Below are 22,928 nucleotides of genomic sequence, written 5' to 3'. Positions count from 1 at the left end.
CCCAATGAATTGTCTCATTGTGATAGCTATGTTGAAAGTAACCCAATAATGACCAACTCTTAATTCCACTTCCGTCTACCGATATGGTGTGTCATCCTTTATACATTTTTTATTTTATTTAAATAATTTTCACAAATTTTATGATTATTTTTGCAATTCATTGGTCAAAGGTTGAAATTAAAATGTGACTATCTAAAAAAAAAAAAAAAGTTCGCAAGTTATCTCTAGCCCAAACTGTCAAAGGAGTTTAAATTTCAGGATAAGAGGCCACAGTTTAAACAGAAATCAGAAGTAGTGTCCTAGAGTTTACATGGCTATGTAATATTATGCTAGCTATATACCATTAAGAAATATATACTATTACTGTATAGTATTAGAAGCTAAGCAATAAGTAATATCAGAAGAACTACTACTTCAGGTCTAAAAAAGGAAAAAAAAAATCACTCCTATCAACCCAAGACCTGAGATTGAGTGAATGTTGTTTGTTTGTTTATTTGTTTGGTTGGTTGGCTGGTTGGCTGGAGAAAGAAGAGCAAAACTAAGTGAGTTCCCAATGCAGGGGCATCAGCAGCAGAGCACTCTTGGGGGGCTCTCCCTCCGAGGTTCACCCCTCAAGAGAGACGACACTGAGATGTAGAAAGAACTGTGTGTCACAAGTCAGGATATCAGGGATCAAGTTCTGATTCTGATTTAGTATTTGACTTGGATAAAATGTTCACACACACTAGATCTCACAGGTCACCTATTAGTCCTTCATTTTTCTGGTAATGCTAGAAGGTTTTTGTGCGCTATGACAAGGCCCTTAGACTTACTTGAAGATGCAGGGAAGATATTTAGGGTTAGGAAGAGGGGAGTGATCTTGTCCTTACTGGAAGCAGTGGCTTTGGGAGGAGAGGAAGGCCAGTTGCGGAAGCCACAGTGAGGATAGAATCTGTAACCATAGCTTTGCATGGGGGATTTAAACAAGAAAAACAGGATAATAAGCCCACATTGGAGAGTAGGTCTTTAAATTACCCAACATTTTCCATGGCCCACTTCACTTTCCTATCTATTAGACTGGTTCATTTCACATTTAGTCCACATTGAGCAGAGTAATGTGCTCAGCAATCATTTTGACTTCATTTTTTAGAAATTTGCTATAAACATTCTCCTTAAGTATATAGTCATTTGCAATGTAGAGGCTTTACTGAACTACAATTTTAACAGATATCAAATTTTATGTGTGCTTATTATGTACAAACAACATTCTAAGCACTCCACATACGTTGCCTTCTTTAATTGTTACAAAAATCCTGAGGTAGATTATATTATCAGCTATATTTTCCAAATAGGAAACTGGGGTATGGAGAGGTTAAGGAACTTGCCCAAGTCCCCACATCCAGTGAGGGATGTGGCTGACACCGAACCGGATAGTCTAACTCTTTTCACGCTCTTGTTAGTAGAGCAAGATTTGTTTTACCACAAGCCAGAGAGCAATGTGCTACTATTTCCAACTTTTTAATTGTTTCACTCACTGTCTCAAAGTAAATGTTTGAGTCTCCAGTATGATTCATTTGACTGCTGTTTTCGTTTGCCTTTTCAGCATATGCTCTCCAAAGTGGGAATGTGGGATTTTGACATTTTCTTATTTGATCGCTTGACAAATGGTAAGTCACCCCAAAGAATCCTATTTCCAAACACTGTTATTCATTTTCTTCTTTTTCCACTTTCTTAAGTCTACAGCCACTCCAGAAGGGCCAGGCCAAGGGAAAATTAATTCAGATGAAAAGTAAGGACTATATTTGGCCTTAGAACCTTAAGACCATTTTCCTTCTGGCCTTGATGATCCCAAAGGAATTTGGAAACTACACATTAGATTCTTTCCTCACAGACTACTTTGGCCACATCCAAATGGAGGCTTTTCATTGTTAGTGAAAACTAGAAACACTAAAGCTCATATGACCAGGCCTGACCCCTATAGGGCAGGTGTCTGTGCATGTTCCTTGAGGGAGCTGAAGCTCGCCCAATGCAGGTCTTGTTCAGATATGCTCGGCATTACTGAAGGAAAACACCGGCTGATGACGCAATGTAAAAGTTTTGGAGGTAGCTGAAGGGGAAAGTAGACATTGCCACTGGTTTCACATTTAGAATCTTGGTGCCTACAAAGACTTTCTTAAAGAAAGTAATACAGTTTGGTTATATATTCTTCTGCCCATTAAACAAATACTGATAGGCTTAGAGAGCCAATGAAAGATGTAATATGTGATGCTGACCTTCACATGTCCCACCACATACCAGGCTTGTACTTTAAGTCATTACAGATGGTTTTCTCACCATTTGGTTACTTGACAAATAATATACAGTTGAGAGAAACAGCCTAAGAGTGTGAAGCAGAGCTTTACACTGTGGAAAGCTAACTAGACCATATAGCGACAGAACCCACAATCTTATATTTCACTTTGCTCAAATCAACTGATAAATGAGTACCAGTAGATGAAAGTAACTGTGAATAAAAGGATTGGTTCAAAAGAGGATAATCATGACCCTCATAGGGATATGAAATGAGTACATGCCGAAGATTTAACTCAATTAATTAGCGACCCAGTAAGATGCCATCAAGAAAGAATGAACGAACGAAAGAAATCTTGCCATTTCCAATGACATGAATGGAACTAGAGAGTATTATCCTAAGCAAAATAAGTCAAACCGAGAAAGGCAATTATCATATGATCTCTCTGATATGAGGAATTGAGAGGCAGGGCAGGGGGCTATTGGCGGGGTGGGGAATGAAACAAGAGGGGACCGGGGAGGGAGACAAACCATAAGAGACTCTTAATCTGAGGATACAAACTGAGGGTTGCTGGGGTGGTGGGTGTGAGGGATAGGGTGGCTGGGTGATGGACATTGGGGAGGGTATGTGCTATGGTGAGTGCTTTGAATTGTGTAAGACTGATGATTCACAGACCTGTACCCTGAAGCAAATAATACATTATATGTTAATTTAAAAAAATGCTAAAACTAGGTGAAGGGAAAATTCAAAGAACAACACATATATAAACAGTAAGAAATGCTTAAATGAATTTATTAATAGCTATAAAACTGAGAAGAGGAAGTCAACTGTATTCTGTGGTCAAACAGTGATTCTGTTTGCATGTTATGGACAAGAATCACTTGCAATGCTATCAGTTATCTACAAATTCGAGAGTCATGAAATAGCTCAAAGACAATGGAATCTGCAGAACTGCAGGATCAGGTGCCCCAGAAGATTGTGCTTAGGCAATACTTAGTTTTCCACTTAAGAAATCCAGTCATCATCTTGGCCCACTGCAAAGTCTTTCATAAATTCTCTAATGCTTTTAAAATACAAAAAATCATTACTCAAATTATTCAAAATTCAAAGTCATTACTCTTTAGTCCATCATATTTTCTAAATGCTTACATATTTTCTAAATACTAAATGTATTGCTTCAATTTCGCATCTCTGCTGGCTTAAGTTCTAAACTATCTCCTCATCAGATCTCATCCTGGGTGACTTTGCCTGGGAACAACAAGCTCGGATTCTTAAGGAACTTGGTGACTTAGATATCTCTGTAGACGTAAGAATCAGATGGAAGCAACTTAAGGCACATTGCAAGTAACCATTAAACTGTGTCTTTAAAAAATACACTCACATGGGTGGGTGGGTGTGTCCCCACAATAGGCAGACTCTTAATGCTTTCATTGCCTTTGATGTAGAGAAAGGTCTGACCTAGCTTGTTTCATTTGTACAATATGAGAAAACCTAGGACCAAACCATAAGAATAATATCTTTTATACTGGAAAAAATTCAATTCTAATAGGGAAAAGGAGGCCTACCAGAGAACTTTCACTATGGAAACTTTGGATCCTTTTGTCAATCTTGATACTTTAATGGTGATAAAAATGAGTTAAAGCAAGTGACTGTTTTCCTACAGGAAACAGCCTGGTAACACTGCTGTGCCACCTCTTCAACACCCATGGACTCATTCACCATTTCAAGCTAGACATGGTGACCTTGCACAGGTTTTTAGGTAAGTCTTCATTTCCGTATTCCTACCTCCTTTCCCCTGAATGATGGCAGTCCAAACTATTCTTTAACATAAAGTGGCAACAGTGATAGCTGGAAAATGAAGATCTCAAGTTAAACTTAAATTATCTCATCTTAATTTTAAAATATGGTTTGCCCCTTTTAATCAGTGAGAAAATTATTTACTCAATTAGCTATGTTTACAATAGAGAAAAAAATGATATAAAGAAAACCATGTGACCATTAAAGAAATTACAGATCTGCTTACATATCAGCAAACCCCAGTAATAATTCCTCAAATAATTCCAATCTGGACATGAGCTGTTAAAATTCTTCAATAGGCTTTTTTTTTTTTTTTTAAATATAAGAAGAACTACTGTTTACATAGAGCTCGTGATCTACAAGATGCCCTCAGTGTGTTATTTCTAACCGTTTCACCAACTCTGCAAGTTGGGATTGTCAACGCCATTTGGCGTACGGTTAAGGAAAAGTAGAAAGAGGTTTCATAACTTGCTCGAGGTCAACAACTTGTAATTGGCAAAGCCTCTGTCCAAGTCCAGGTCTGTCTGACTTGAAAGTCCGCCATGTTTCCGCTCCATCCCGCCCCACCACTCTCTATCAAAAACAGCCCCAGTGCTTACTGGACATAATGCACATGCTTATTTATCTGCCAAATTATCCAGGGCACATTTTTAATCACCATATAACTTCCTACTGTCACTTAGTATGTTTCTGGATTCTTCGATGTGCCCTATAGCTGTGCTTTGAATCTTGAAGCTGACTTGATGCCTTGTTGCCTCCAGAGTAAAATAACAGTGACATGATAGCAACAGAAGGAAGGACAACCAGGCCTATACAGTGCTTACATGTGCTGGAACTAAGGACTTGCATATCTTAACCACATTTCATCCTTACAGCAGCCGTTTGAAATTGGAGCTATTGTTATCCCCATTTTATAGAGAAGAAAACTGAGGAAACGTATGGTTAAATAATTGACCCAACCACAAACAATAAGGGAGAGGGCCAGAGTTGAAATCTAATTGTTTTTAGAAACCCATAAAATAATACATGGCACGAAAGAAACTTTTGAAACCAGCTATGACATGGCTCAATTCCAGAAACACAAACAACCTCAGGCTAATTGAATTTAGATTTCTCAAGCAAAGTAATGGCCACAAACGGCCCAGATAATTTTTATTTGTCTAAACGACAACACAGATACTTTGGCCCACAGAGTAGTGTAAAGAATGAAAAGATTTGATGACAGAAATAACACCCGAATTCAGGGCTAAACTGGCTGAGATAATATGGCCACACTTGCAAATCTGGACATTCTATGCACACTGAACATACTGCACCCTAACCCATGGCTATGAGCTAAGGCAGGCTACCAGCTTCTGCAATTTGCAAAACAAAATCGCCTCACTTATGCCTCTACTTGGTTCCAAGAGCACTCTGGTCCTTACATTGGAAAGGCGTGAGAGATGCTAGCTTGATCTGAATAAGATAGAAATAAAACCAAGGAGTGCACCATTGGATCAACACAGTACTTTGACTTTCTGCCTGAAGAAGCCTCAGATTTGCTTTGGTCAAACTGCTAAGCCAATCTTTGGATATCAGGGACCCAATGCTACTTAGGCTCTTTAAAGGGAAACCTCTTTTATGGAACATATTATTCATAAATGGTAGCAAACTTAAATAATTAAACTATGGTGTGAAATAAAGTTGTCCTTTTCCTACGTATTTATTTTTCCTATGAATGAAAGCCTTGATGCGCGCCAGAAAGGAGTGATTGATGAAGGTGGTGAGGAATCCCAGGGGCCTCGCAAATCCTTTTAGCCTTTCTCCTGTCTGCCCTCCCCCCTCCTCTTCACTAAAAACAGCCCAGTAGAACTGCCAAGCTTGCAAACCACGTTTATTTTTAAAGGATCCCCAGGCTGCACATTTTGGAGACACTCATATTTTTAAGCAAAAGGGATCCTAGATAGGTCTGAGCTTAGTCTGCCCTTCCTGTTTTGGTTTTTAGCTGATGGAGTTATCTGTTTGCCTCCTAGTCATGGTTCAAGAAGATTACCACAGCCAAAACCCGTATCACAACGCTGTTCACGCAGCTGATGTCACCCAGGCCATGCACTGCTACCTGAAAGAGCCAAAGGTAAAAGAAGACCCAGGTGCCTCCTCAGCCATCTGGAGATGTCAAGTAAACTGCCTGCTAAGTCCCAAATCACACAACATATTAAAATAACTGTATGGGTCATTCACTCTAAGAATACAAATTATGTCTATGAAAGTTCCAGGATCCACTTTGGAAGTTATATAATACACATGAAAGAGGGTGGACATTTCCCTAGGGTTTTTTCCCCCATAATTTCTATACTTTTCAAGATTGCACTGAGGACAAAAACAACCCTTTCCATGACAATCTACATCTTAGATATCTTCAAAGCCCTCAAGAAATTCATTGTTTCGTCTTGGACCTCTGCCACAAATGGTGCCAGTGGTGAAATGCTCTGGAAAAAGTCTCCTGCTCCATGGGTTTTGACTGAAAAATATAATCAAAACTCTTCAAGACTGAAGCTCTATTTCCTACTAAGCCAACGGGGCATCCTGATGCAAGCCCAAGAGAACTTGTCAACTCCTAAGATCCCAGAGCAAGTGTGTTCTGAAGCAATAAAGCAATCCAAAGCTAAAAATGTAATAATAATAATAATAATCACGACCTGAAACCTCAGCATTTCTCGACCATATATAACTAAATTGGTTATATTAATTAATTAATTAATTAATTGCGTTTTCTTAAGGTTTTTCGAAAATTATATCCTAGTCCAAGTCTCTCTGTTTAGTTTGACCAGTTTTAATACCAATCACTAGACATACAGATGCCAGACAGGCATTCCTAAGAGAAAACTGGGTAGATGCCTCAATCTTGTAAAATATCCCATTAAGGTTGTGTTTTTTTTATCTGTAAGTTGTCTGAAAGCTCTAATATATCACACAGTAGTATGCTTAAATTTAACACTGGATTCCCATTCTCCTGCTTGTTTTCGTAGCTACCAAAAAAAATGACAGATCCTTACACATTCCCCCACTATTTATTACACATTGAAGAAATATGCAAATTTTGTAATTCAGCCCACTCTTGGTTCTCTATGTACAGTGGCAATGATAGAGTGGATGGTTGAAATACACAAATGCTTTTTTTTAATGTGTCCATTACTTTGGCTTTAAAATTTTCCTTCATTCACTGCTTTCTCTTGGAGCAAGGCTAACTTCAGGCCCTGCCTTCTCCCTGCTCAGCAGAGAACATTCTTGACAACAAGCAACACTACTCACTACACCAATGAAAAGAAACAAGGACAGCAGTACAAAAAGGAGGGTGGTTGAATGAATGATCCAGAAAAATTTGACTTGCCTAATTACTTCCCGCTGTCTTTTTTTCCCCCCTGCAATTCCATGTGGTATCACCTCACTGACTGCTGCTTCAAGAGGGTAAAAGTTAGGATGGAAAGCATGAAAAATACTGTCACAATTCAGACAGTTTGAGCAGCCAAAACAAACGCTAACCTATGTGGGAAAACACCAATCAATCTCCCAATGTGATTTTTTTTAACAGCTCGCCAGCTTCCTCACACCTCTGGACATCATGCTTGGACTGCTTGCTGCAGCAGCCCACGATGTTGACCATCCAGGAGTGAACCAGCCATTTTTGATCAAAACTAACCACCATCTCGCCAACCTATACCAGGTAAGGGAGCTCAGGGTTGAGTCACAGTTCAGCCAACAGCCTTCGGCCCAGTGCTGGAGCCTGAGTCTCACCTTTGGAGATAGCCTTCCTTCGGGATCAGCCTCAATGACAACCATAGCCAAAGATTATAGATTTGAATAGGTCCAGGATATTTTCCAAAGAAGATTAAATTTGTTTACAAATGTATCTGAGGAAATCCATTCTCTCCAAAGCAGATTGAAAATTATGCAAAGGAAAACGGGATCTCTGAGCCTACCCTCTCAGGATCTGAGACTATGTGTCTCTCTGAATACCATTGCATATATAATGGACAGTTGAAGCCAGTCCTTGTAGGACTTCTATAAATGATAATTTCCAAGTGCAATCCTAATTTAAACTATGTCTCTAAGACTATTTCTGACCTTGAAGGGCCTCTAGGTCAGAGGTATGTTATCAAAAATAATGGGCATACTTTGTTATTCTAAGGTAGCTCAGCATCATGAGTAGGTTGGCCTAGAGACCTTTTATCTCTGATGTTATTTAAGGTAATAAAACTTGTATCAGAGATGAATAACTCCCAGAATTTTCAGGGTGGTCCTTTGGAAACCTTTGGTTGTCACTCACAAAATCATTGTGTACAAGGTAGCCATTGATCTCAATTTTAGTAGATCTTTTGAAAAACATGATGCTAAAAATTTCCTGACAGATCTCCATAAAACACCTGCATTATACAAGATGTTACAGCTTGAGGATGCATATATTTCCAATAAAGCATGATCAGAACATGAGAAAAGCCTTTCCCCATCCGTTGATTAGCTTTTAGAGTAGATGGGAACTGACATTTCAGTGTTTATGGATCCACCAGTATGTATCCAGAGCTGGGCTCTGTTGAGTGGCCAGCCAGCACCCAGAGCCAGGACGGATGTGGCCACATTGAGGGAACAAGATGACAGAACTCAGAAAGCCTTTGATGATGAGCTACAAACTAAACAAAGAAAAATAAAACCTGAAGCTAAACTTTCTAAAAGCGTATCAGAAGCTAAATTTATTGCTTGAAAAAACACAGACATGAACGACTGGACTAAAAACGCCCAGACAGATTTTCTATTCCTGTCAATGCTGATTTTTTTCAAATGTCTTTTATTAGACAAAGGAAATCTATCAGCAAAATTTGCTATTTGGTCCCTTCCAATATAAAGTAAATGCTTACATAATTCTAATTTCTTGTCATCAAAGAAATCATGTCAATGAAGTTTAGTAAAGTATCTGTTGTCACTGACTTATTGGTGCATAAAATGAGGGTCATAAAACTGCACTTCGGCATGTAGTATATACAAGACATGAGATGGATTCATATCTAGACAGGAAGTTTAAAAAGAAATATGTCAGATGTTAAAAATAAGAAAGTCATAGAATTATGTAAGAATTAAGTCCTCATTGCTAATTAACAAAAATGGATTCTCCAAATAAAAATACTGTCTTGTTCAGATATTAAAATTGTTCTCAAAAAAATGGATTCCTTAATCAAACATTTGAAGTCCAAGTAATTTTTAATAGTTTTTATTTTAATCTCTTTGTTAAAAATAAATGTTCCAATATTGGGGTGCCTGGGTGGCTCAGCTACTTGAGGCTCTGACTCTTGGTTTTGACTCAGGTCATGATCTCAGAGTCATGAGATTGAGCCCCACATAGACTTTTGCTGAGCACAAGTCTGCTTGAGATTCTTTTCCACTCCTTTTCCCCTCCCCCTGCTTGTGCATGCATACTATCTCTTTCTCTCTAAAATCAATAAATAAAATCTTTTTTAAAAATTTAAAAATAAACATCCCAATACAACCAAATTCTACAGTCTTTTCAATACAATATACAGACTTGCATTTTTTTTTTTTAAAGATTTTATTTGACAGAGAGAGATCACAGGTAGGCAGAGAGACAGGCAGAGAGAGATGGGGGAAGCAGGCTTCCTGCTGAGCAGAGAGCCCGATGCGGGGCTCGATCCCAGGACCCTGGGATCATGACCTGAGCTGAAGGCAGAGGCTTAACCCACTGAGCCACCCAAGTGCCCCAAGACTTGCATATTTTTAATCAACAACTATTTATTGCATATATCATATAATATACTAAGATCTAGGAGTACAAAGATGGATCAAGTATAATCTCTGCCCTCAAACATTTGTTGAAACTTAGATGCTCAAAATGTGCAAAATCTAAGGCTTAATCTCAGTTTGAAAACGTTTTGGGGAGTTAGCTAAAGATACACATACAGATATTATTTAAGTTTTTAAAAAGTAAGGACCTGTTCTGTTTTTATGTTCAAAATTGTTATTATAATAAAATGAGCTATTATATTTTCTAGCAGTGAATTTATCCATCTGGACTGTCTGGCCAGATCCTTGAAAGGAAAGACAAGGATCCTTTTGATAATAACTAGAAAGAGTTGGGATATGGGACTTGAAAATCACATGCAGGATAAATCTTCACCAGTCTCCTTCTCATCTGGTCTTAGGATCTCTTGGAAGCTAGGTAGAGGCCCTTATCTTTAGGTTTTAGAAATAATGTTTTTTAAAAAAAAGGAAAAGTGTGTTGAAGGCAAACAGGATCACACAGTATCATAAAGATATTTCTACTATCTTAGAGCTCACTAGGATAAAAGCTGAAATTTTTATCAGCCAAATTGGGACATAACATATTAAAAGTAAAAATTGTCAAGAGGACCTAAAAGTATTATGAGATTTCAGTTCTGTCCAAAAAAATTTCTTTTTTAAAAAAAAATGTTTTATTTATTTATTTGAGAGACAGAGAGTGAGAGAAAGATCATGAGCAGGAAGGAGTGGTAGAGGGAGAAGCAGCCTCCCCGCTAAGCAAGGAGCCTGATGTGGGGCTTGATCCCAGGACCCTAGGATCATGACCTAAGCTGAAGGCAGATGCTTAACCGACTGAGCAACCCAGGTGACCCTCTCCAAAAAATTTCTGATGCCTTCTATATTTGGCTTTATACCATTATTTATTTCAAAAAAATAAAGAAAATTCTATGTAAAATATAGTTCAACAAATTATATAACTAACCTTTATGTAATGCTTACTATGACTCAAAAACTGTGCTAAACACTTCTGATGCATTATATGATTTACTCTGCACAACAGTCCAGTTAGGTGGGTACGATTATCATACCAATTTTCCAGAAAGAGGAAAATTGATACTTAGAAAATTCAAGTGTTTTTCCTGAAAATAAATAGCTAATTAAGGCAAAGCCAGAATAAGTGTTTTGTCTCCAAAGCAGAAATGACTCAACACTATAGACACGGCCTCTGAAATTCACAGGGATCACCTATTTTCTGTGCGCCAGGCAGTAGGAGCCCTCAACCAGGTTTCCTCCTGAAGTGAGGGAGACAAAGGGGTTAGAGCCGAGTGGCAAGCAGAGGGATTCTGTGAAGTACTCTTCAGGACATAGCTACAAAGGTGATAGAAAGACAGAAACTGATGCTGCAGATGGCCTGGAGGAGGGGGGTACCTCAGGGAGGAAGAACGGTAAACTGGGCCTTGACGTGTAACGTTCTGAGTAGCAGAGCTGAGGGAGGACACTGGAAACAGCATGAGCTGGTGGACTTCAGGGGTTAAAACCCCCAACTAAAGAATAACTGAAAACAGACTCTCTGTGGCCATTAGCTGAGCATAGGAACAGCCCCTGCTCTCAGATCAGTGTCTTGGGCATATTTTCATTAAGTATATATTTTCTTTTTGTAGAAGCTTCTTCTGTAGATTAGCTACACAGAACATGACCTGAGGCAGAAAATCTCTGCTTTGCACCAAGTTGTTGATGAGGAACTGGCATGACTTCAGGTTTTCAATTTCAAGAAAAAAGATGATGTTACCTAATATATAAACTGAGCCAGACAATTAACAACACATGTTATTTAAAATCTTTGCAAATGTAGACTTTCAGCCTACCAAGAACCTATTGGTTGAGACATGAATGAACTTTCAGGAAACTATATGCAGATTTTCCAAGGATAGACCTATGCGTTTCTTTCTAGGGTAAGGATCCATAATTTACACCATATTTTAAAACAAGTTGACCATGGTAATTAATAAAAAATATATGTATATACATTATATATATATTACACAATATATAATCACACAATATATACACAGTAATGAATAAAAATAGATGTATATACATTATATATATATATTACACAATATACACACATACATACACACACACATACACACAAACAAAATTATACACACCCACATAAACACATTTGGTTAATGAGAATCCAGTAGAGAAGATGTGCCCGGAATTATGTGGGCTGAGAACACCCTGTGCGTGACTTTCTGCAATCTAGTTTTTCTATAAATGAGATAAAATGAAAGAGAGCTTCCTCTCCCTCCTTTTGTTGGCTGTGCTCTTTTAGTTCTAATAAATAAGATCATTGCGTAACACCCAGCCTGTGCTTCTGCCCCGAGATAAAGAGAGAGCCAGGGCAGCTGGAGTGAAGGCCAGGTCAGAGGGCTCCCTCCCATTGTCTGATGTCTGGACCAGACTCACGAGCTGAACTGCCAACCCAAGCTCAACATGAAGGTGAAAAAGCACTTCCACATGGCACCTCTCTCAGCAGAGTGGAGGCCACCCAGATGTCCCCGGTGGACTGATAGAGAAAGGAACATGGGAGACATGGGAGCACTTAGCTTCTGCCCCTCCACCTGTAATCCCCCACCCGTGCACTCAGCAGTTGGGCAAAGTAAGCATTAAATTTGATAGGATATTGGTTATCACAACAAGGAATATTGCAAAAAGAATCACTTTCAGTTCCTTTTCAAATGTAATTCCTTTTGATAGGGTCTAACTTATCTAACATTTAACTAATGACAGAGCAGCCTAATGAATAAACTAATTAATCATTGTTCCTTACAGTGTAATATAATGTTCCATAATATTGAATTCTAGGGATGCCTAGGTGGCTAAGTTGGTTAAGCAGCTGCCTTCGGCTCAGGTCATGATCCCAGCGTCCTGGGATCGAGTCCCACATCAGGCTCCTTGCTCGGCAGGGAGCCTACTTCTCCCTCTGACTCTGCCTGCCTCTCTGTCTGCCTGTGCTCACTGGCTCTCTCTCCCTCTGTCTCTGACAAATAAATAAATAAAATCTTTAAAAAAAATATTGAATTCTATATTGTCTTACAGAAGTATATAATCATTTTTCTTAGTCACTTAACACAAGCACTTAGAGCAGGTCAACATTTTTTTTAAGGTTTTATTTATTTATTTAAGAGAGAGAGAAAGAGAGAGCTTGGATGGGGTGAGAGGCAGAGGGAGAAGCAGACTCCCTTCTGAGCAGGGAGCCTGATGCAGGGATCGATTTCAGGACCTGGGATCATGACCTGAGCCAAAGGCAGACACTTAACCGACTGAGCCACCCAGGCATCCCCCATCAGCATATTTAACCACTATTTGTTCTACTGACTCTGAACCATAAATAGGAACTTGACAGAGCCAGGAGAAATGTTCCTGCCACATGGTCCTATGACCCCTCCTCAAACAAGCAACTGCAAAGATGATACAGAACCTCATAATTTCTGCAGTACGAACAGTGTTGGGGCCAGTCATGTGAAAACTGCAGGAAGGAGGCTCAAATTGGATTTTCTGTTTCATAAAGTTTCTGCTGCTCACAGTGCAGTAGCTTTTGTGTGGCCTGTCTGGGGCCCTCACCTGAACACGGGCCTGCCCCATGGACAGCAGTTGGTGTCCAGGTTCCTTGGTCTCAGAGCAGTGCTTTGGGAACCAGAGAAAGATGTCTTCCAGTGGGCAGGAAGCGCGGCTGTGTTACAGCTTCACGGGGGGCCAAGGTCTTGTTTAGGCTCAAGGAGTTCCTGTCCCTCTGAGCCCACCTGGGCTGAGGGGCTTGCAGAGTTACAAAGGAGACCCCCGGCTTGTCAGGGAAGAGCCCAGCAACCCCATGGTGTCCTCACGTCTTGCTTTCCCGTTTCATGAGTGAGTCAAAATGAAAGCGCACATTATGTTCCTATTGTTTTTCTTCCTGTAACGTCCTTTTTAAAAATGTGTCATTAACTCGGATTCCTGTGATACACCAGACTCAGTTTATCAACATATTTTAATCGAAGAAAGTGTCTGATAAATAGAGGAGAAACAGTTGAAAGCTGCCTTGCATGAGAGCAGCTCTGTTCTGCTGGCTTCTCTCTGACAAACAGACTCTTGATTTAACTTGAAAACCTGTGCTGGTGGTTTATTAAATGCCTGATGTGATGTTATTCAGGAACAAAGGGATTGTTTTGTTCTTAGAGCGGATAGTACTTGATAATTCAACATAAAGGGAAACATGGCCTTTGCCGCAGGGGTTTTAAGAGTTTTATTTTTTCCAAATTAAAACCCTAATAAGTTATGTTGCCACAACGGTGGATAGGTACTCTTTCAATTCTAAGATGAAGATTATCTTTAAAAGTATAAATATAAAGAATTTGGGACATGAGGACTCATGGTCGTTGGGATAATGCAAAATTGCTGAGCTGATACTTCTTCAGGGTAGACGGACGGGATACCTAATGTGGGACTCCAACCAGCACGGGGGATTTCAATGGCTATTGAAGTGCTATCATTTCATCCTATGCTCAGATCTTCCCCTGCATTTAGAATGATTTTCTTCTTTCTTCAATTGAGCTTTTTCTGCTATTGGTTTTTTTTGTTGTTGTTGTTGTTGTTTTCCAATTTATTTATTTTCAGAAAAACAGTATTCATTATTTTTTCACCACACCCAGTGCTCCACACAAGCCGTGCCCTCTATAATACCCACCACCTGGTACTCCAACCTCCCACCTCCCCGCCACTTCAAACCCCTCAGATTGTTTTTCAGAGTCCATAGTCTCTCATGGTTCACCTCCCCTACCAATTTACCCAAAAACACATACCCTCCCCAATGTCCATAACCCTACCCCCTTTCTCCCAACCCCCCTCCCCCAGCAACCCACGGTTTGTTTCGTGAGATTAAGAGTCACTTATGGTTTGTCTCCCTCCCTATCCCATCTTGTTTCATGGATTCTTCTCCTACCCACTTAAGCCCCCATGTTGCATCACCACTTCCTCATATCAGGGAGATCATATGAAAGTTGTTTTTCTCCGCTTGACTTATTTCGCTAAGCATGATATGCTCTAGTTCCATCCGTGTTGTCGCAAATGGCAAGATTTCGTTTCTTTTGATGGCTGCATAGTATTCCATTGTGTATATATACCACATCTTCTTGATCCATTCATCTGTTGATGGACATCTAGGTTCTTTCCATAGTTTGGCTATTGTGGACATTGCTGCTATAAACATTCGGGTGCATGTGCCCCTTTGGATCACTACGTTTGTATCTTTAGGGTAAATACCCAGTAGTGCAATTGCTGGGTCATAGGGCAGTTCTATTTTCAACATTTTGAGGAACCTCCATGCTGTGTTCCAGAGTGGTTGCACCAGCTTGCATTCCCACCAACAGTGTAGGAGGGTTCCCCTTTCTCCGTATCCTCGCCAGCATCTGTCATTTCCTAACTTGTTGATTTTAGCCATTCTGACTGGTGTGAGGTGATATCTCATTGTGGTTTTGATTTGTATTTCCCTGATGCCGAGTGATATGCATCCCTTCCTGATCAAAACTCTTCAAAGTGTAGGGATAAAGGGCACATACCTCAATATCATCAAAGCCATCTATGAAAAACCCACCGCAAATATCATTCTCAATGGAGAAAAACTGAAAGCTTTTCCACTAAGGTCAGGAACACGGCAGGGATGTCCATTATCACCACTGCTATTCAACATAGTACTAGAAGTCCTAGCCCCAGCAATCAGACAACAAAAGGAAACTAAAGGCATCCAAATCGGCAAAGAAGATGCTATTGGGTTTTGTTTTTTTTTTTAAAGATTTTATTTATTTATCAGAGAGAGACGGGGGGAGAGAGCAAGCACAGGCAGACAGAATGGCAGGCAGAGGCAGAGGGAGAAGCAGGCTCCCCTCCGAGCAAGGAGCCCGATGTGGGACTTGATCCCAGGACACTGGGATCATGACCCGAGCCGAAGGCAGCTGCTTAACCAACTGAGCCATGCTATTGGTTTTTGAACCACTGTGAAAGCCAGAGGGGTGTGTTGGAGCAGAGCCATCCCGCTGTTAGTGAGGACACAGATAACTCTGGCCGCTTCCTATGAAGGACCAGGAAATCCCCGCCTGCTCACAGCACGCTCTCCCCTTGAAATGCATGGCACCAACATCATCCTGGGGTCCACGCAGCCTCACCCATCTCCAGTCCTCCCTCCACTCGCTTGCCAGCACGAGTTTCCCGAAACTCAAATCTGACCCTACAGGTGACTGCTTAAAACCCCTTATCCTCATGATCAAGCCCAAATGTCTTCACACCATTTACAAATCCTGTTATGCTCAGGCCACGCTACATTCCCAGCTTCACTTTCTGCTCTGACTCAACTCGGCCCCGGGCATCCTCCAATCAGATCTACTTTCAGATTCCCAAACATGTCACTCATTCTCTTATCCATTCAACAAATATTCACAGAGAGCTTAATACATCCCAGGTCCTGGGTCTATGGAAGATGATCCAAACAAATAATAATCCCTGCCCTCCTTCCTTTCTAACTCACTCATCCTTCTGAGCTCAATTTGGACATATCTTTTTCCTGAAAGCCTCCTTTTTTTTTAAGAGCCCATTTCCCTGCTCCTCTTTAAGATTTTCCAGCTCTTCATTACTTACCCTATCCCAGTGCTCATGTCTCTAAATTGCCATTGCCCGGTTGGCTGTCCACACCACTACTGGCCCACATTGTCTGCAATCTTCTGGGTACCTACCTCCTTCTGTGTCCTCCCTTGGCACTGAGCACAGTCCTGGTGCTCAGTGAATATTTGTTGGGTAGGAGGAAGGTTGCTGGAGGAGTAAGTAGAAGGATGGTGGGCGTACAGACAGGACACCTGCAACAGGAAAGACAGAATCTGACTAATGCCAAGAGATCAGGAATATTGGCAATAGGGAGGACGCCAGAGACCCTGAGTGGAAATCTGCCAGGCAGGGGCAACAGCACTCAGACCAGGGAGACCACCAAATCAGGGCACGCACTTCCACTGTCCATTTCCTGTTGGTTATAAATTCTTACTACATGAAGGATGAAAAGCATTGATTAAAAAATTCTTTATAATCATCTTATTTGCTTATCTTGGAATTGAAAAATGCTATCAGATACATGTTATTTTTGGAATCATTTACTTGATCCTGGCTATCTGCAGATGAGTAGTAGGAAAGAGTGCATCGCTGTAATATTTTTAAAAATCTCTTTGGCTACCACCTAAATTTAAGGATTTCCCACAAGAAGACCCCAAGTCTGGCTCCTTTCGGGTATTGGCCAAAAAAAAATGAACAGAACTCTTTTCTTTTAAAGTTATTTAAACTCTTGCAGCTACTGAACTTTCAGATTTCGGAAATTAATTAGTCAGTATCCATTCGACAAATATTGACTTGTTTAAGTGGCACTGTGCCACATACTGGGGCTCAAAGATAAATAAGATATGCTCCCTGCTCTCAGTGGCGACCGTGTATGGCGGCACTTTTCAGACCAGGTCTGTGCACCCATGGGGATACATGAAGATTTTCCATGGGGCACACAGGCGTGAGTAGTCTAACAGAATCCATTTGAAGGCCCTTAAATTGACCTGTCTGGAATGTGCTTGCAAAGTAGTCAAACCAGTTCGTTTCAGCTACTCTCACTTTGCAAAAGAAGAACATATTTCTTACCCATTCTGCAGATTGCATAGTCTCCTATAAACTGACATATTTTAACTCTCTGAGTCACCACATAAATAGATGTATGGCTAGAAAATTAAGCACAATTTTTTTTTCCAAATTGGCCATATACATGTATCCTGATCCCTTATTACTAATAATAATTGCATTGTAAACTCAGGCTGGAAAAATATTTATTACTTACTTAGAGCCTGACATTAGAAATGTTTGTTAAATTAAAATGTCAAGTTGTGTACTTATCTTTGTTGCAGAGAAATATGATAGGTGACAATAAAGGAATTTCACACCTAGAATGGGAATATAAGTTCTAGAAGGGAAAGAATCAATTTAAAATTTGAGTTAGAATTTAAATTTAAATTTGAGTTAGAATTAAAATTCTAACTCAAAAAATGAATTACACATGTGTTTTTTTCAACAGGTGATAAATATGTATTAAATGCCATTGGTGTTTAGAATCCCTTAGATATACTTACTATAAAAAGAATGATGCAATGACTTTGTATTAAATCACCAATAGTCACAAATATGCAGGGCATTCCCTCTTGTGCTACCATTGAAATCTGTAGGTTTAGATATCAATTTTTTTAAAGATTTTATTTATTTATTTGACATAGAGAGAGAGAGATCACAAGTAGGCAGAGAGGCAGGCAGAAAGAGAGGGGGAAGCAGGCTCCCTGCTGAGCAGAGAGCCAGATTCAGGGATCGAGCCCAGGGCCCTGAGATCATGACCTGGGCCAAAGGCAGAGGCTTAACCCACTGAGCCACCCAGGCAACCCTCAATTTTTAAAAACTATATGAAGAGCATGGTTTCTCAAAGTTATTTTCAAGAGTAAATGAACAAAAACCTGTGAAGATCACTGACACCTAAGAGCCAGGGAACAAAGTTGTTATAAAGTATCTCAGACACCAAGACAGAAGCCTGGGTTTGAGGTGGAAGAGGGAGCTGTCAATTCTGTTTAGAGAGCTAGGAGAATCTTTCCTAGCAGAGGGCAATGGCTTATCTCAAAAGTAAGAAATGAGGGGGGGGGTGCGTGTACGTGGGTGAGCATGTGTGGGCAGGTGGGTGTGCATACAGGCCCACAGGCACACGCATGTATTTCTGATTTTACTGAGGTGTACTCTCCTCACGTTTTTGGAGTTATAAAATTCTTTATTATCACTCTTATCCAAAAACCAAGCAGGATTACAGACCAAAACATTGAAAAGTCCTTTCATTAGCCCTTCCAGGGTGATATGGAAGACAATATACTAAACTTAAATTACTTGGAGTTTTTAGTGGCTTAACCGAGGACAGAAGTTTATCTCTATTCTCCATCAAATAAGTCTAGAGGTTGGTAGTTCAGAACCGGCACAGTGGCTTCGCAAAATTAAGGATGAGGGGACCAAGAATCCTTTTAGTTCTACAAGCTGCCATCACTAGGGTGTTACACTTTTCCTCACTGCACAAGATAGCTGCTGGAACTCTAGCTATTCCTTCTGCATTCCAGACCGTGAGAAGAAAGAATGGGAAAAACAAGAGAGGCCTCTGTCAGAGAAGTCAGTTCCCATTAAACAAGCTTCCTAGAAATCCAACACAACATTTCTACGTACATTTAATGAATCAGAATTTAGTCAACTGATCCCACCTAGTTGTAAAGGAGGCCAGGAAATGTTCTCTTTGAGACCATGAGACCATCTAAAACTGAGGCTCTGTGAATGAGAAGCAAAAGAAAACAGATTGAGGGGATGAACACCCAGGAGTCTCTGAGGCTTCATTTTAAAGCAGAGACCATCAGAATGATTCATCAACATGGTCTTTCCCTTTATGTGACATTCTCTCTCCATTCAGAATTACTATAACACTCATGCAATGGTTTTATTTTCCTTTTGTTGTTGTTAATACTGCTTTAGTTGTTTGAGATCTCCACTATGAGGTCCATGTGTCAAACAGACATCTAGAACTCAACATGTCCAACACCGAGGTCCTGTAAACCCACTCCATCTGCAGCCCACCCGTCACAAGTGATGGAGGTGCCATCCTTCCAGCTGCTCAGGCCAAAAACACTGCAGTCATCCTTAGGTTCAGACTGACCATTCTGCCCACTTCCACCTCGGCTCCCCAACCTCCATCATCTCTTGCCTGGATGACTGCTCCTACCTCCGAAGAGCCAGCTATGCCTCCTTCTACACTTACTCCCTCCAAAGTCCACTTTCAACTTAGCAGCCTCAGTGATCTTATTAAAATCGTTTGTCATTTCCTTCCTCCCAAACTCCTTCAGTGGCTCCTTATTTCTCTCAGAGTAAAATCAAAATCTTTATAATAGACAGAAGGCCATACATGATTTGGTCTCTCATTGTCTAACTTCTTATCCTGTTACTTTCCTGCTCACACTCCCTCCTTCCTTCAAGCCTTTGTTCAAATCTTACATCTTACCCAACTACCTTAGCAGCCCCACTTCCAAAGGCTCTCAAATTCCCACTATTCTGCTCTATTTTCCTTCTTTCCATGCATTTACTGCCTTTTGACATGAATGCGGTTCTTTTCAGAATTTAAGTATTTATTATGTTCATAGTTTATTATCTGTCTGTCTCATTCCTGCCACCATCGGTTCCCCGTCTGTCTGTTCGTTGATGTAATCAGCACCTAGAACAGAGTAAGCGCTCAATATATTTGTCAAATGAATAAAATAATTTGTTCAGCAGCTTATTTTGCAAATTAATAGAAAGCACTTTCTCTGTGCAAGGCTTAGAGTGGGGTGGATACAAAAGGAACAAAACGGGTTTTCTACTCACATGTAGCTTATAATCTGGTGAGCGCATGAATAACTCTAACACATGTCAAAGGCTCTGAGTCCTCCAGGACTCAGATGCCAGGACTTAATGCCAGAAGAAAGAGCTACAGGACTCAGAGCAAATGAAGTTTGCCTCTGACTGGAATGATTCCCAATGGCTTTGTGGATGGAGTATTTGAAATGGATTTTGAAAGACAAATGAGAGGTTGATAAGTAAACACAGAGATAGAGGTGTTTGAGGATCATAACTCACCCTGGAAGACATGAAATTAACAAAAGAACACTGAAAGGACAGTCATATATTAATAATTTAATAATTATGTCAATAATATGTTACCGTCTTACTAATGTGGCATCATTTATGTGCACCATAAGAACTTCATAGGAGAGAGATAATGATATTCATTTGTTTCAAACGTGTAGGAACAGGATGGCAATTGAGATGATTTTCCGAGAGCACTGAATGCTGAGGCTTCATTTATCTGATAAAGAATCATGTAGAGTTTGGAGCATGGGAGAAAGCAGATGGCATAATCATATCGAAGTTAGGTGAACTCAATTAGGTGAACTTCTTGAATTGAGGGCAGCAATTTGTCTTATTAATCTTTCCATCCCTAGGACCCACCATAGCACCTGGCATATTAATCAGTGCTCAAAAAATATTAGTTTATATTTCAACCAATGATTAAGGAGATGGTTAAAAACAAACTGTCAAGTGAGCAAGTCACATTCTGGCCACTGTAAGAAGGATGGATTGCAGGAGCTTAGAAAAGAAGGATACTAAAGCCCTAAAATAAAATCACTTGAATGCAAGGAAGGGATGGGCGTAAGCATCGCCATGTTGGAAGAACCAGCAGGTCTAAGTGGATGTGGGGGCTAAAAGCAGATGAGCGATGAATTCTTTCCCAATACAACCTCAATCTACTCAACTCCCAACATTCCAACTACAGGATTTTTCACAGTGAAATCAAACTTAAAGGTAAATGCCAAGATTCCAATGTGGGGAAAAGCTAACATCTCATTAAAACAATCAACCATAGACTTTTAAAGCAACAACTTATAGGTAATTTCTGGAAAATTAAGTGAAACTGCAGGCATTTCTCAGTTTATAAATGTCAGGCTTCTGAATGCTTGGTTGTGGCCCACACAGAAGAAATTCTCGGGAGGCAGCAAGGGCTGTGTGCAAAGCTTCGGCCTTGAGAACCAGCAGGCCTGGGTTTAAGGCCTTCCTCAAGCTGTGCAGCCCTGCAAAGAAACCTGAAATTTAGTATCTGCAAGTTAACGATAAAAATAGTAGACAGCTAAGGGAGGCCTGAATGAGATCATAGAGATGGCTGGCACAGAGTAGGCGCTTCGTAAATGTTCGTCCCCCTGCTTTTCTTTTCTCATTCTCTGGAATCCACAGAGCCACCCCTACTTCCAGCACAGTTCTGGCCAAAACATACTTTTATTTATAATGACTGCTCCACGAAAATTTGTTTTCATAATCATGCATTCTATTGTCTTTTATTCTGTGCCAGTGTCCAGGCTGGCTCAGTTTCCTTCCACTTTCCCAGAGCTCAGCTCCAAATATGGTTTCACCAGCAAACTTCCCAAATATCCTTTTATCCCGTCTCCAGGAAGATTATTAATGAAGATGTAAAATCAGGCTGACATGAGTAACTATGCTTGAGGCAATCCTCCAGACTCTTCTGTTCCACTCAACAGGGATATGGTGTCATTTATCATTAGGTCTCGTCCAGTGTTCTGACCCCTCGGAAAACTTACTTGCCTCCACATCTACAAGAATTAGTCTAGCAAGTGAACGCTCGCGAGTGACTGAATGAAATATCACGGCAGCATAGAACATCCCTTAAGTCACGCTGACCTACCGCTCTCTGCTCTCATAAATCTTTGCAATCAAAACAAATTAGTCTGACCTTTTATTTCGAACAAACATTCTCTTTTGTTGTGTGTGGCTCATGCCCAAAAGGAGATAATGGACCAGTTGATAAAAGTCACCAAATCTCATCACCAGTTCAAACACGGTCAGGTGGTGAATAAAGAATAATAATTCCTTGGTGAGGGGAGAAAGGAAGGGCAGCAGAGCAGTCTATCCCAGATGCTGCCTCATGAAACTCATTCCTCAAAGTCCTGGAAGGATATCACAGTCTGGTTTGAGACCCAAGAACAGTGGAGGTTTTCTTGAATTTGCTTTATCTTAATGGACCCTAGCCTGTATCCCTCACGGGGATTCTCTGTTCGGATTGGCTGAAGAAGCTGAGCATTGCGTGGTGGGTGGCTAAGTTAGGGCAGTGGGCAGGGCGCAATGGTGGGATAGTTCCCAGTCACTCTCTGGGCTCCATTTAGTCTCCATATTACTTTCCTTGCTTCCTCCCTTTCGTTTTTTGTTTTAATTGTGGGAAAACAAATATAATGTAAAGTTCACCCTCTTAACCACTTTTTAAAAGATTTTATTTATATGACAGAGATCACAAGTAGGGAGAGAGGGAGAGGGGTGCGGGTGGTGGGGGAGCAGGCACCCTGCTAAGCAGAGAGCCCGATGCGGGGCTCGATCCCAGGACCCTGAGATCATGACCTGAGCTGAAGGCAGAGGCTTTAACCCACTGAGC

General features: G+C 40.5%; 1 protein-coding gene across 3 annotated transcripts in view; it reads left to right on the top strand.

The window, feature by feature from the left end:
* The window catches only part of PDE7B (phosphodiesterase 7B), a 319,410-nt gene that overhangs the window by 277,638 nt on the left and 18,844 nt on the right, over positions 1-22,928 (top strand). For all 3 annotated transcript variants that reach the window (XM_044248236.1, XM_044248244.1, XM_044248253.1), the window contains 4 exons: positions 1,583-1,646; positions 3,933-4,028; positions 6,079-6,179; positions 7,638-7,769. In XM_044248236.1, coding sequence (XP_044104171.1) covers positions 1,583-1,646; positions 3,933-4,028; positions 6,079-6,179; positions 7,638-7,769 — 393 coding nt within the window. The remainder of the gene's footprint in view (positions 1-1,582; positions 1,647-3,932; positions 4,029-6,078; positions 6,180-7,637; positions 7,770-22,928) is intronic.

This window comes from Neovison vison, chromosome 1, assembly GCF_020171115.1.
Source record: "Neovison vison isolate M4711 chromosome 1, ASM_NN_V1, whole genome shotgun sequence".
NCBI lineage: Eukaryota > Metazoa > Chordata > Mammalia > Carnivora > Mustelidae > Neogale > Neogale vison.
This window is presented reverse-complemented; position numbering and strand designations above follow the sequence as displayed.